Source organism: Vipera berus (genome assembly GCF_964194415.1).
Source record: "Vipera berus genome assembly, chromosome: 2".
NCBI classification, from domain to species: domain Eukaryota; kingdom Metazoa; phylum Chordata; class Lepidosauria; order Squamata; family Viperidae; genus Vipera; species Vipera berus.
In genome coordinates, this window is record NC_138203.1 from 225,934,749 (window position 1) to 225,947,233 (window position 12,485).

The 12,485-nt window shown below is 40.5% G+C and overlaps 1 protein-coding gene across 7 annotated transcripts in view; it reads left to right on the forward strand.

The window, feature by feature from the left end:
• ATP2B2 (ATPase plasma membrane Ca2+ transporting 2) overlaps nucleotides 1-12,485 on the forward strand; it is a gene marked incomplete at both ends in the record, with an annotated part of 149,395 nt that overhangs the window by 44,779 nt on the left and 92,131 nt on the right. For all 7 annotated transcript variants that reach the window (XM_081316839.1, XM_081316840.1, XM_081316842.1 and 4 more), the window contains 2 exons: nucleotides 4,412-4,669; nucleotides 12,042-12,167. In XM_081316839.1, coding sequence (XP_081172965.1) covers nucleotides 4,412-4,669; nucleotides 12,042-12,167 — 384 coding nt within the window. The remainder of the gene's footprint in view (nucleotides 1-4,411; nucleotides 4,670-12,041; nucleotides 12,168-12,485) is intronic.

Genomic DNA, 12,485 nt, shown 5'->3' on the forward strand with positions numbered 1-12,485 from the left:
TGGTGGAGAATGGAAGGATTTATATTTATATTTATATTTCTTGCAGTCATCTAGTCATTAGCATTCTTTCTGAAAGTCGCTGAGGCCATGTGGAGGTTTATCTGTGCAACTGGGTGAGGAACATTTTTTGAGCTGCTGAAAGGACTGTTATAAACACAGTCCTTTCAGCAGTTCCAAAAAGGTTCCATACCAATTTGCATTATTCAGGTAACCCTGAAGGCACAACGGGTCAACGACTCTCAGAAAGAATTTTAACGACTAGATGACTGCAAGGAATATAAATCTTCCCATTCCCCACCATTCAGTCAGAACTGAAGAAGTTTCTTGAATGAGAAGCGAAATGTCTTCAAGGAAAAGCAAAGAAAGTCCAGTTGCCTTTTGGAAAAGTATATTTGGAACTGGAAAGGGTAAACCTTAATTTCAAACTCTTTTTTAATCGGGACTGCAGTAAGCAGCATTTAACATTTAAAGCAACGTAAACGTAAATGTTCAGACATTTATTAGATTTTTTGCTCTTAATTAGAACTACCTGATAAAAAGGTAATGCTGTTTTAAGGAGTTGGTTCATTAAACTTAATTCTCATATTTTTTCCGGTTCCTATGGAAACATGAAAAAAGAACCTCCTTTACAAAAGGCAGAAAGGAATTAGGCTAATGCTTATGTGAGATATGATGCACTTATTCTGAAACATTTTTGGTGCACATAACCATAACAGATAGAAAATATATTGTAATGGGTAGATCAGAGATAACTTATTTATACTGTACCCATTTAGCAGCCAATAAAGAACCTTTGAATAGTACTCTGTACACATGGATATTTTAGTTAGAAATTTAGTGTTATTTAGTGAAAATGTCCAGAAGTCCTGTAAGCTGAGAAATAGATGTTATTTGCTTGTTAACAATAATTTAATTTACAACATACTGTAATGCATTGCAAATAAAATATTAGTCCATGTATTTTTCAGTTCCCACATTGATGCCTGAATGCAATTTTGAAAAAAAGAACTGTAGTAGTTATTTTAGTAGATAATATGAACCCTCTCATCCATTTGCAGATGGCCCAGTAAGCCTTAGTCATTATGTGCAAGACACAGATGTTTTCTTGTTCTGCTGAATCTTCATATGCCTGTTAAATGGTGTTCCTGTAGGTATTAATGCAAATACTTGTAGGCCAAACATAAATGTAATCTCCTGCAACAAAAGCATAAATATAAACTTTGGGGTGGGGTGGGAATCATATCATGTATCTTTGAGAGATAAATGTTGATCAACTTAATCAATTGACAGTACTCTCAACATATTAAGGTCAGATATGTACTGTAAATAAACATAGAAGGGTGTCATTTATCCCAACCCATTGATGAAGCGATGTTATTTTATTCATAAATATGACAGACCATCCTGAGATAGTTGATTATGTAGATTCTGAAATAATTAAGATTTTCAAACAAAATCTTATTTCTTTCTAGTGTGAAATTCTCTTTTATAGTTAATAAAAAATGTAGTGGTGCTAATGGCAATGATAAGTACAAGTATTAATCATTTCCCTGTTACTATCTATGTTTTTAACTAGTTGAGGGGTGCAGATATTCTTCTTGAAATCATCTGCTTAATGTGATCCCTCTGTTTTTATTATGGAAGAAAGGAAACAATCAGATAACTGCCCATTTTCTTACCTGTAACCCCATGTACAATATATGTTGGAATGTTTCCCATAACATTCAATGGACCTTGCTCTTTGGTTGACGTTGCACTATGAATTCCTTGTTCAAGTTGGAAACCTTTTATCTGCAGAAGTCTCAGACCAGGATTACCTTTATGCAACTCATGATAATGTTGAGTACTCGGTTTCTGATTACTGTGCAAATTGGAGGAGTAGTGTCAAATAGTAGTAGTAGCTATATTCACAATGATATAGCTATTCTTGTGGAATACATCCAATAAGAAGGTCAGCAGTTTACTTTGACCTTTCTTTGAGCCCAGCTGAGGGGCGTTGCACTGGATTTCCATTCAGTTCTTATCTGTGTTGAAAGGGAAAATTAGTAGAAGTGTTACCTTAGTTCTCCCTCTTCACTGAGTGTCTACCTTTGTTGCCGTTACTACTACTTTTCAGAGATCACAGCAGTCCCACAAACTGCATTGATCTCCAGTATGTTTGAAGTGAGCGACTGCAATGATATTCTGTGTTTCCTTATGGATGTGCTTTGGGTTCTTTTGTCAAGCTAGAATAATGGAAGTATGATATTTAAGAGCATTTGGGCAATCACATTTTTCCCCATTCTTTTTTAGGTTATGGAATTCAAATTTTAATGGCTTGGTTTAACTGTTTTTCTCAGTGATAACTAATATTCAGTTGGCGTTAGAATATGTTGAAAGGTCAATATTATTTCCTTCATGTTTTCCTTTGTAATCTTTGGGCCAAACATCCCTAATTAGGAAACCAGAAGACTGAGCACTGTTGTTTCTTGCAATGCCTCAGCATCTTTGCTCATATAATCCCGTAATTTATAATAACTGAATTGGTCATTTGACAGGTAAAATACTACAGAGTAGTAAGTTTATATAATGCATTGATATTCTATAATGAGGCTTATAACTGCATTGGAAAATTATTCAGTACATTCCAGATATCATTTTTCTGTTTTTTTTTTATTTAGAAGTACTTGGTGAATGTTTTTCAAAAGTATTTGTGGAATTGTGCTACTGTAAATTGCTAAAATAAAATACTTGTATCTTTGTAAAAATTTATGTCTAATATATAAAATATGCTTTTATCAAATAGGATAGAAGATCCAAGTGTTCTATTCATTTCTAAACTAATAAATGCTTGAAATATTTTTGAACTAATAATTTTATATTGTTTTATATAAATAATTATAATTAAACTTGTATGACATGTGACTCTCAATGACTGTGGAGAACTCGCAACAAACAAAGAAGTTACATAAAATCAATAAAACATAAAAATATTCTTCATTATCAGCTAGCCCCACTGATTTTTTTTTTGCTGAGGTCCATACTCCTTTAAGATGGCTAACTCTGCCACCAGACAAGGAGGAAAATTGAAGAGACCTGTCCATATGTTAGCAGCTGATATAAAGTCACCAAGCTTTTGCAACCAGTCAGCTTAGGGCTGGTCTTTCTGAAGAACAGAGGTATGCCAAAGCTTTCTGATTTGCCCCAGAGCATATAAAGTGTCAAGGTTCCGACAGATAAGAGACAAATAAAACAGAATTCTGAGGTTGCAAGTTCCTCAAAGGACATGTTTATTGATACAAAGTATCGGCATTGCAAAAGTGAAACCACGTCTGAATACGCGCCTAACAATCCCAAATACAAAGTTAAAAAAATCCAACCTCCAAAGCTATGCAAGCTACTATATTCCCCAATATAACTTCTTGGTGGGCTTTTCATGAATGCCAAGCCTGCAATCCTGGGAGCAGCCGATGACCTTGGTTCTCATGGGAAAAAGTCTGTTTTGTATAGCGAAGCACCTGGAAAATCCCCCTCCGTCTATTGCTGTGTATAACTGAAAATGAGTGGGGAAAATGGCTGCATCCACGCTTATTTTCAAAGTTGACATAAAGGACCATTAGTGTCTGCAGTTTTCCCACACAAACCACCCAATCCTTTAGTTGCAAATGAGACGTTAGCTACTGGTGGAACAGCTGAAAGGTAAATTGCCATAACATTATGTTAGGTTTCTATATATATGGGACCAGCAGAAATTATGAAGCTCCGTAGACTGAATATGAGTGTCAGAGGGTGCTCAAAATAAACCCCCTTCTCCAATATCGGTGTATTCAAATACTGTTTTATAATACTGTGTGGCCCAGACTGAGGGGTTTAATTTTAATTGGGTTTTAGTTTTAAATTTTGGGGACTTGAATTAATTAATTGTTTTAACTGATTTTAATTTTTGTATGTTATGGTTTTAATTTTCCCTGTAAACCGCCCTGAGTCCTACGGGAATAGGGCGGTATATAAATTTAATAACGTCAACCAAACTTGATTGAGTTGATCAACATTTATCTCTCAAAGATACATGATATGATTCCCACCCCACCCCAAAGTGGTTTTCTGCCTAAAGTGGCACTAGAACTCACAGTCTTCTAACTTCTAGACTGATGCTTTAACTACTACACCAAACTGGCTCTCAAATACTACTGCGTTACCTATTGAAATGTATCTGATGAAAGTTGATATTTCTAACAATTAGATTATTTAATAACCCATTTGAAGAAAAGTAGCTGTGCTTTCCTATTTGCTGTAAAATACTTAGATCCCATATTGTTAACCGTAATATGTGATGTTATTTTATCAGAAGCTGTGATATTAAAAATTAAAATTCTAAACAATGATTTTCATAATTTTCAAATAATCTCCGGTGTTTTTTTCTGTTGTTCAGAATGTGCAACTGCCGCAGGAGGAGGTGAAGATGAAGGTGAGGCAGAAGCTGGTTGGATTGAAGGAGCTGCCATTCTGCTCTCTGTTATATGCGTGGTGCTGGTTACAGCCTTTAATGACTGGAGCAAAGAGAAGCAGTTCCGTGGACTTCAGAGTCGTATTGAACAAGAACAAAAGTTTACTGTAGTCCGAGGTGGACAAGTAATTCAGATTCTAGTTGCAGAGCTTGTAGTTGGTGACATTGCACAAGTCAAATATGGTATGTTTTTTTGTATACTTTCTAGAAAATTTGTGTCTGAATCCCTAGGACTTCTTTATAACATATTAAATAGTAGCAAGAAAATAGTAGCTAATAAACTGAACAATTAAGGCTGATTCCTTAAATACACAGGAAAAAAATAATATAACATACAATCAGTTATTTGAAAAAAATGTTACAGTGTTATTAACAATTTAAATTCATCTGTGAGGAATAAGATAATACTATATTTAGTCATCAAAGAACTAGCTTAAGTTGATAGGTAAAATCACTAGTTGGTACCATGTAATTGAGTATCAATAGCGTTATTGGGAAATCAGCTAATGAAAATCAACTGAAGGATAATTTGAGAAAGAATAGGTAGGAAAGCAAAAGAAGAACCTTCATCAAGACAAAAAAGAGCAATATTGCTTCATATCTTTAAATTTTGTGGTAAGCATCTATCCTTAATGAAAAAATTGAGTATATTTCTGATGAGAATAATGCACATCCCAATGTCAAGAACACCGTTTCTGTCTCAATGAAATGAATGGCATGATTAATCTTTTCTATATATTTGGATTGGCTTCCTGCAAGATGAGCACAATCAACATTATTTTCATCCATGACATGAATCAAAATTCAACTGTGGTCCAGTTGTTAAAGTCAGTGGAGTTGTACTGTGTCTGGAGAATGCAACCTGATATTTTAATCCCTTAATTGCTTATTAAGGAAATTTGGGATGACATTTCAAAGATAAAGTCAAGCAGCCAAGTTGGGAAAAACAATCTAAAACGTATGGAGCAATTATAATGGTTATAATTTACAAAAGGTATATCTAGATATTTCTATCTCTGCCTTTATCAATTTATAATTTGAAATATCAGGTTTAGTTTACAAAAGTTATATGTATCTATACATCTTTATCTCTATCTATAGAGATGATAATTTTTTTGCAGAATTGTCCTGTTTCATATTAATTTAGAATTGTTCTCAATAAGGAAAGAACTCAGACATTCTAAAAAGAACAATATGAAATAATGCAAATCTATGTGCGTGTTTCAACTTTGGTGAAATCTTTCTCATTTTTAAATACTACATTAGGGACATTGGGGCCATTTAGAATATAATCTTTAGAAATTTGGATTAAACTCTTTTAGTAGAGCAAAAGAACAGTAAGGACCCAACTGTGCACCAAACAATAATTGTAGTTGTCCTTTGGGTTAATAAAGCTTTAGTAGTGCTTGGATATGCTGTGAAATGACTGCTTTTTGTGCATTTTGGATAACATAATTTTTATGTGCACTGCATTTAGTAAAACAATGGAACACCATGCCTGAGCTTTTGAAAAATTTCCCTGCTGTATAATCTGGCTTTTTAACCTCCTTGTATGCACTCCATGTGGCTTTGCAAAAATTGGGATCTTAGTTTTGGAATAGTTGATTTCTAGTGCTTCCACAGAACAGTAATTGGCTAAGGTACTCAGGGTTTGCTTAAGTCCAATTGAAGTTTGTGACTACATTTTCTGTACACAGTAGGACTGGAATATTGGCTAATTTCAGATGCTGATGTGGTAATTTTGTTATTTTGGCCAAAAGAAAGTTAATATATAATTAAACAATGGGGGCAAAAACACTCTTTTCTCATTCCTGCTTGGCTTGTATTCTCTTTAGAGTAATGGCTGCAAAAAACATTTATTTTAGAATTGTCATAAAGTTTATACATGGTGTAATGTATTGGGCCTGATTTGCTTGAACTTTACCACGTGGGTTTTGAATGCTGTGAGATTGCTTAAGCAGAGAGTTGGGTAACAGTCGCTGGCTCCTCAGACAAGCCGTCTCCAGGACCACCATTGGTTGGCTCTAGGGCAGCAATAGGTTTTTTCAAACCTATTGGCCGCCGCCTAGTGGCCAGAGTATAAATAGCTGCGTAGAAACCTTGGTTAACAGTTCAGTTCCTGCATTCAATAAAGTATGTTCCTGCCTGAACTCTCTTGCCTCATCTCCTGCTTGCTGCAAAGAACCCAGCACACAACACTGGCGACGAAGGAGGGATCCTGCTCCTTCAGAAGAGCTGAAAGTCACTAGGGAGTGAGGCCAGCCAAGGCACCTGGCAGGGAACGCATTTCCCCCCCCCCCTCAGTCAGCTTAGCACAGCCATGCTAGCGACCACCATCCCTGAGGACCAGTCCCTGGGCCTACAAAGGAGCAGGACAAGGAAGAAGATGAGCCCCAGCGAAGAAGACTTCCCGAGATGGTGGAGGTTGGAAAGCTGGAAGAATTTGATGTCACTTGCCCAGAGAGATGGTCGTCGTACATCTCGAGGGTCGAAAACTACCTCTGCACTAACCAAGTCGTTGAAGACGGCCTGAAGGCCACAATGCTCCTGTGTGTCTGCAGCCCTGCAACATCAATATCGCAGAGAATTTGGTCGCACTGGCACAGCTGGAGTCCGTAACGTTCACAGACCTGAAGAAATGGCTTGGCGACCATTTCCAGCCCAAGGTTTTGGTAATAGCTTGGAGGCACGCATTCGAACAGAGAGTTCAGCAGCTGGGTGAAACAGCCACAGAATTCATCACGGCATTGAGACAAGCTTCACATCTGTGCAATTCACCGATTTAGAAGAAAGGCTTTGAGACCGACTCATCTGTGGACTTCGGAGCAGAGAGCTGCAGCAGAAACTCTTTGCCAAAGAGGCTCTCTCGCTCCAGGAAGCCTTGAAAGAGATCATGGCAGATGAAGCCGCTGGTGGGGCCGTGAAAGCCATGAGGCCTGCCAAAAGCACTCAGCCTGAGGAGGCCATCCACCACAACTCACAGAAGACATTGACAGCAACCACAAAGTGGACAAGCTTCAACGACACAAAGACCAACAATGACACAACAACCAACAACAAGGGAATACTTACAAGGCAATTCCCTTCTCTCAGTGTCCGGGTTGTGGCGGCCGCCACCAATGCATGGACTGCAGGTTCCGGACAGCTACTGTCGGGCCTGCAGGAAGACTGGCCACATTGCTTCAGTCTGTAGAGGTTGACAGAAGGACCACCAATTGGACATTCTGATCAGGAGAGGTACCAGGGTCCCGGGGCAGTGTAGCGTAGGGTTTTGGTCCAGCCACTGGAGCGTTTGCCGCACGGGAGCTCGCTGCCCTGTCAAGCCCAATTTCCAACTTCAGGTCGAGCTGCAAGGCATCCCTTGCAGGATGGAACTGGACACTGGGTCTGCTGTGTCCATCATTTCACTTGAAACCTTCCATTTCGTCTGCAACTGCAGCAAGAGGTAGGCCAAGCTTAGGCCATCCGACATTATCCTGACCGACTTCTAGAACTCTCGAGTCACTGTCAAGGGTGAAGCCACACTGGCTGTCAAATTCAATGGGTTTTCAGGGCCTCTGGATGTTATTGTAGTGGAGGGTCAGCGAACGAGCTTGATAGGGCTTGATTGGTTTGATGCTCTGGGCATCCAGGCTCACCGGAATCAACTGGACAAAAATGGCGAACTTAGTGTCAGTATGTAAGGAGTTTGCTGACGTTTTTGACACTAGCCTTGGAACATACAAGGGCCCTCCAATAGCCTTTAAACTTGATCCTGCTGTAATGCCTATCAGGATAAAACCCCGCAGAGTGCCATTTGCACTTAAACACAAGATAGATGCTGAATTGGACAAGCTAGTTGAACAGGGGGTACTACAGCCCGTAGATGGGGGTGAATGGGAAACCCCAATTGTCACGACACTTAAGGCCAATGGGGAGGTCAGGATTTGTGCTGATTATAAGTGCACCATTAATCGGGCACTTAAGCAGCATGCGTACCCAGTGCCAGTCGTTAGCCACATCTTGGCATCACTGCAAGGGGGTATGGTTTTTGTGAAGTTAGATTTGGCACAGGCTTATCAGCAGCTACCTGTGGATAAGGCCACAGCTGCTGCACAAACCATTGTAACACACAGGGGGCTTTTAAAGTAAAGCGCCTCCAATTCAGGATTAGTGTAGCCCCTGGCATTTTTCAAGGCATCATGGAGTGTACGCTCAAGGGCATTCTGGGGGTCTGCCCCTATTTTGACGATGTGCTCATCACCGGTGAGTCTCCTGAGGTGCTTGCAAGGAGGCTTAAGGCTGTCCTTCAATGGTTCTGCGAAGTGGGCCTTAAACTTAAAAAGAATAAGTGTAGCATAGGGGTCCCCTCTACTGAGTTCCTGGGTTTCCATATTGATGCTGAAGGCATCCACCCTGCCAAGTCCAAGCTGAAGGCCATTCAGCAGGCAACTAGCCCCAGGTCAAAGAGAGAGTTTCAGGCATTCCTGGGCCTCCTTAATTTTTACCATGTGGTCCTTCCTAACAAGAGTGCAATGGCAGAGCTGTTACACTGGTTCTTTGAACAAAAACACCCCATGGAAGTGGACCAGAGTCCACGAAAGCAGTTTTACGGCAGTAAAATCACTACTGTCTTCCAATTCAGTGCTCACTCACTTTATAGAGTCATTGCCTGTATGCCTTACATGTGATGCATCCCCTTATGGGCTAGAGGCTGTTTTAAGTCATTTGGAAAGTGATGGGACTCAAGTCCCAATTGCTTATTACTCAAGGACATTGTCCTCTGCTGAGCGCAACTACGCACAAATTGACAAAGAGGCCTTGGCCATTGTGGCTGGGGTGAAGAAAATCCATGATTACTTGTATGGCAGGGAATTCACAGTCTTCACAGACCATAAACAACTGTTGGGGTTATTTACTACAGATAGGCAGACACCCCAAATTCTGTCCCCTAGGATGTTAAGATGATCTTGTCAGCCTACAGCTTCAGGCTGGTTTACAAACCCGGCAAAGACATGGGCCACGCAGACGGCCTTAGCTGGTTGCCATTGCCACAGATTGAGCCGGCTCTGGCTCCAGCAGCTTGCATTTTGTCCATTCAGGATTTGCCTGAGTTTCCCCTCCATGCTGGGGATGTGGCTGCAGAAACTGCTGCAGACAAGGTTTTAAGCAGGGTGCTCTCCTGGATTCACACAGGGTGGCTACAAAACAGTCCTGGACCCGAGTTCCAGAGCTACTTCACACATAGACATGAGCTTTCAGCTCACAAGGGTTGTATTTTATGGGGGAGCAGGGTCATTGTCCCCACTTCATTAAGAGATAGGGTACTTCAATCTTTGCATGAGGGACATCTGGGCATCGTCCGGATGAAGGCATTGGCACGAAGCTACCTATGGTAACCTGGGTTAGATAAGGCTATCGAGGCTCAAGTACACTGGTGCTACATGTGTCAACAATCCAGGCCAGAAATGTCACATGCTCCTGTCCCCAGATGGGAGGAGACACACACTCCTTGGTTGAGGACATTGACTTTGCTGGGCCCTTTCAGGGACAGCAATTTTTGATAGCGGTCGACAGATACTCTAAATGGCTGGAAGTTATTCCAATCGCAAGTATGACTACTGCTAGGACCATCCAGTTGCTTAGGAAGCTTTTTAAACACACGGGCTGCCGGACGTCATAGTATCTGATAACGGGACCCAGTTCACAGCGGCAGAGTTTCAAGCCTTCTTGAGGACTAACCTCATAAGGCATGCTACATTGGCTCCCTTTCACCCCTCAACTAACAGGCAGGCCGAACAGATGGTGCGCACTACAAAGGAGTCACTCAAGCGCATAGTGACTGGGGATTGGCACCACAGTCTGGCTGATTTTTTGCTTTGCCAGCACACTACACCTTGCACAGCAACAGGCAAGAGCCCAGCAGAACTTCACTGGGGAAGAAGACTCATCACTAAAATTGGACAGGCTGCACCCAGACCAGGTGGCAGCAGACACCTCTTGCCCAAAGCCTCTGAGGGGGTTGCAAGTGGGTGATGAGGTGTGGGCCCAGAACTAGGCACATGGGAACTTGTGGATGCCAGGTAAAATTGCTAAAGTTTTGGGCCCTCTCTCATACAAGGTGGCTCTGGATGGCAGGCGAGTCGTTCACCCCCATATTGATCAGCTGTGGAAGCGGTTCCCAGAATGGCCACAAAGCGAGGACCATACCATGGGTCCACTCCTAGAGCCAGAAACCAGCAGCCAAGTGGGGCAATTCACATGCCCTGAGGACTCTAGCAGTCAGTACAATGGGGAGGTGGTCATAGATGGGCAAAGCCTGGGAGTGCAACATGGGTCCCCTGGCGGAGAAAGTCAACCCAATCAAGACAGCTGCTGTACTAACTCTGCTTCTATGTTGGACTTTCATTTGGGCCGACCTGGAAGGGCCAGTCAAAGGCACTCAAGTCAGTCTGACTCTGGTGGACTCATGAATCCTGGTCTACCCAGCCTGGCAGGCAAGCTGGTAGACTGGGAGTTGCCTGGATCCCCCAGGCATTCTGCAAGGTCACGTAAGCCTCCATCTTATTTGCAGAATTTTGTTCTAAAGTAATTGTGTTATCGTAAGTGCTTGTACCACTGCTATACTTTATGTATTATTGCAAACACTTGTAACACTGCTGTACCTTATTTTCAACCATTTTTTATTATAATGTGTGTACATTCTAGTGGGGAGGGGTGTAATGTATTGGGCCAGTTTTGCCTGAACTGTACCACGTGGCTTTTGAATACTGTGAGATTGCTTAAGCAGAGAGTTGGGTAACAGTCGCTGGCTCCTCAGACAAGCCGTCTCCAGGACCACCATTGGTTGGCTCTAGGGCAGCAATAGGTTCTTTCAAACCTATTGGCTGCTGCCTAGTGGCCAGAGTATAAGTAGCTGCGTAGAAGCCTTGATTAACAGTTCAGTTCCTGCATTCAATAAAGTATGTTCCAGCCTGAACTCTCTTGCCTCATCTCCTGCTTGCTGCAAAGAACCCAGCACACAAACATACACAACAGTAGTTGTCTGTCTGCAGAAGTATTTTTAAGTTTATCACCCAAACCTTCTTCTGGAGATAAGACAAATGCAGATCATTAGTCAGTGAATGCAGTATTTAAATGCAAAGCCTGTTTGGATTATATGGATGTTTTCAGCCAGAAGTTGCAGTATGATGCCATGGTAAAGGGTAGAATGACCAATTCTAAAATCTGCTTGTCATATGCCAAAATATCCTCTAGATTGATCCAGTCAAATAATATACTGTATATGTGGATGTTTAGCATAGTTATTATCTCTGATGGGCTGATAGCAACAAAAGAGAAAAAGAGAGAGTAATAATAGACTAACCAGGTGGCAGTAGTTTGATAAATTACTAAAAGTTCATCTACAGAAGGAGTATATTTTTATTTGGATTGCAGTGATTTAAAGATTCATACCTTAATTATGAAAATCTAGAATAAGGAAGTTTCATAGATTACATGTATAATGTGTAGTTTAGACATTGCAAAATGTCTAAAATTTTCAAATTAGATTTTCTCTTAATGATTTTACTGATAGGTGACCTACTACCTGCTGATGGAGTGTTTATTCAAGGAAATGATCTTAAGATTGATGAAAGCTCTTTAACTGGGGAATCAGATCAAGTCCGCAAATCCGTTGACAAAGATCCGATGCTGCTTTCAGGTATGTTTTCTGCATTAAATAAACCTTTGATAATCACAGAAATGGAATCCTTTGTTTTCTGTTTTTTCTCTTCCTCCTTCAAATTCATTATCCATGTATTCTTCAATCAGAAAAAAATATATGAAAGTGGATAGTTTTGTACTAAATACTGACCTGTATTAAATACGGGATTATTTTGTGTGTTTAGACATGTTTTGGTTACAGATGAGTTTTCATTCTTGAATGGTGTGGCCCAACTCTATTTTTTCCATAAAACCTATTATTCATATTGTGTAATCTTGTATATAACATGAGGGTTTCTAACAATGGAATCATGGT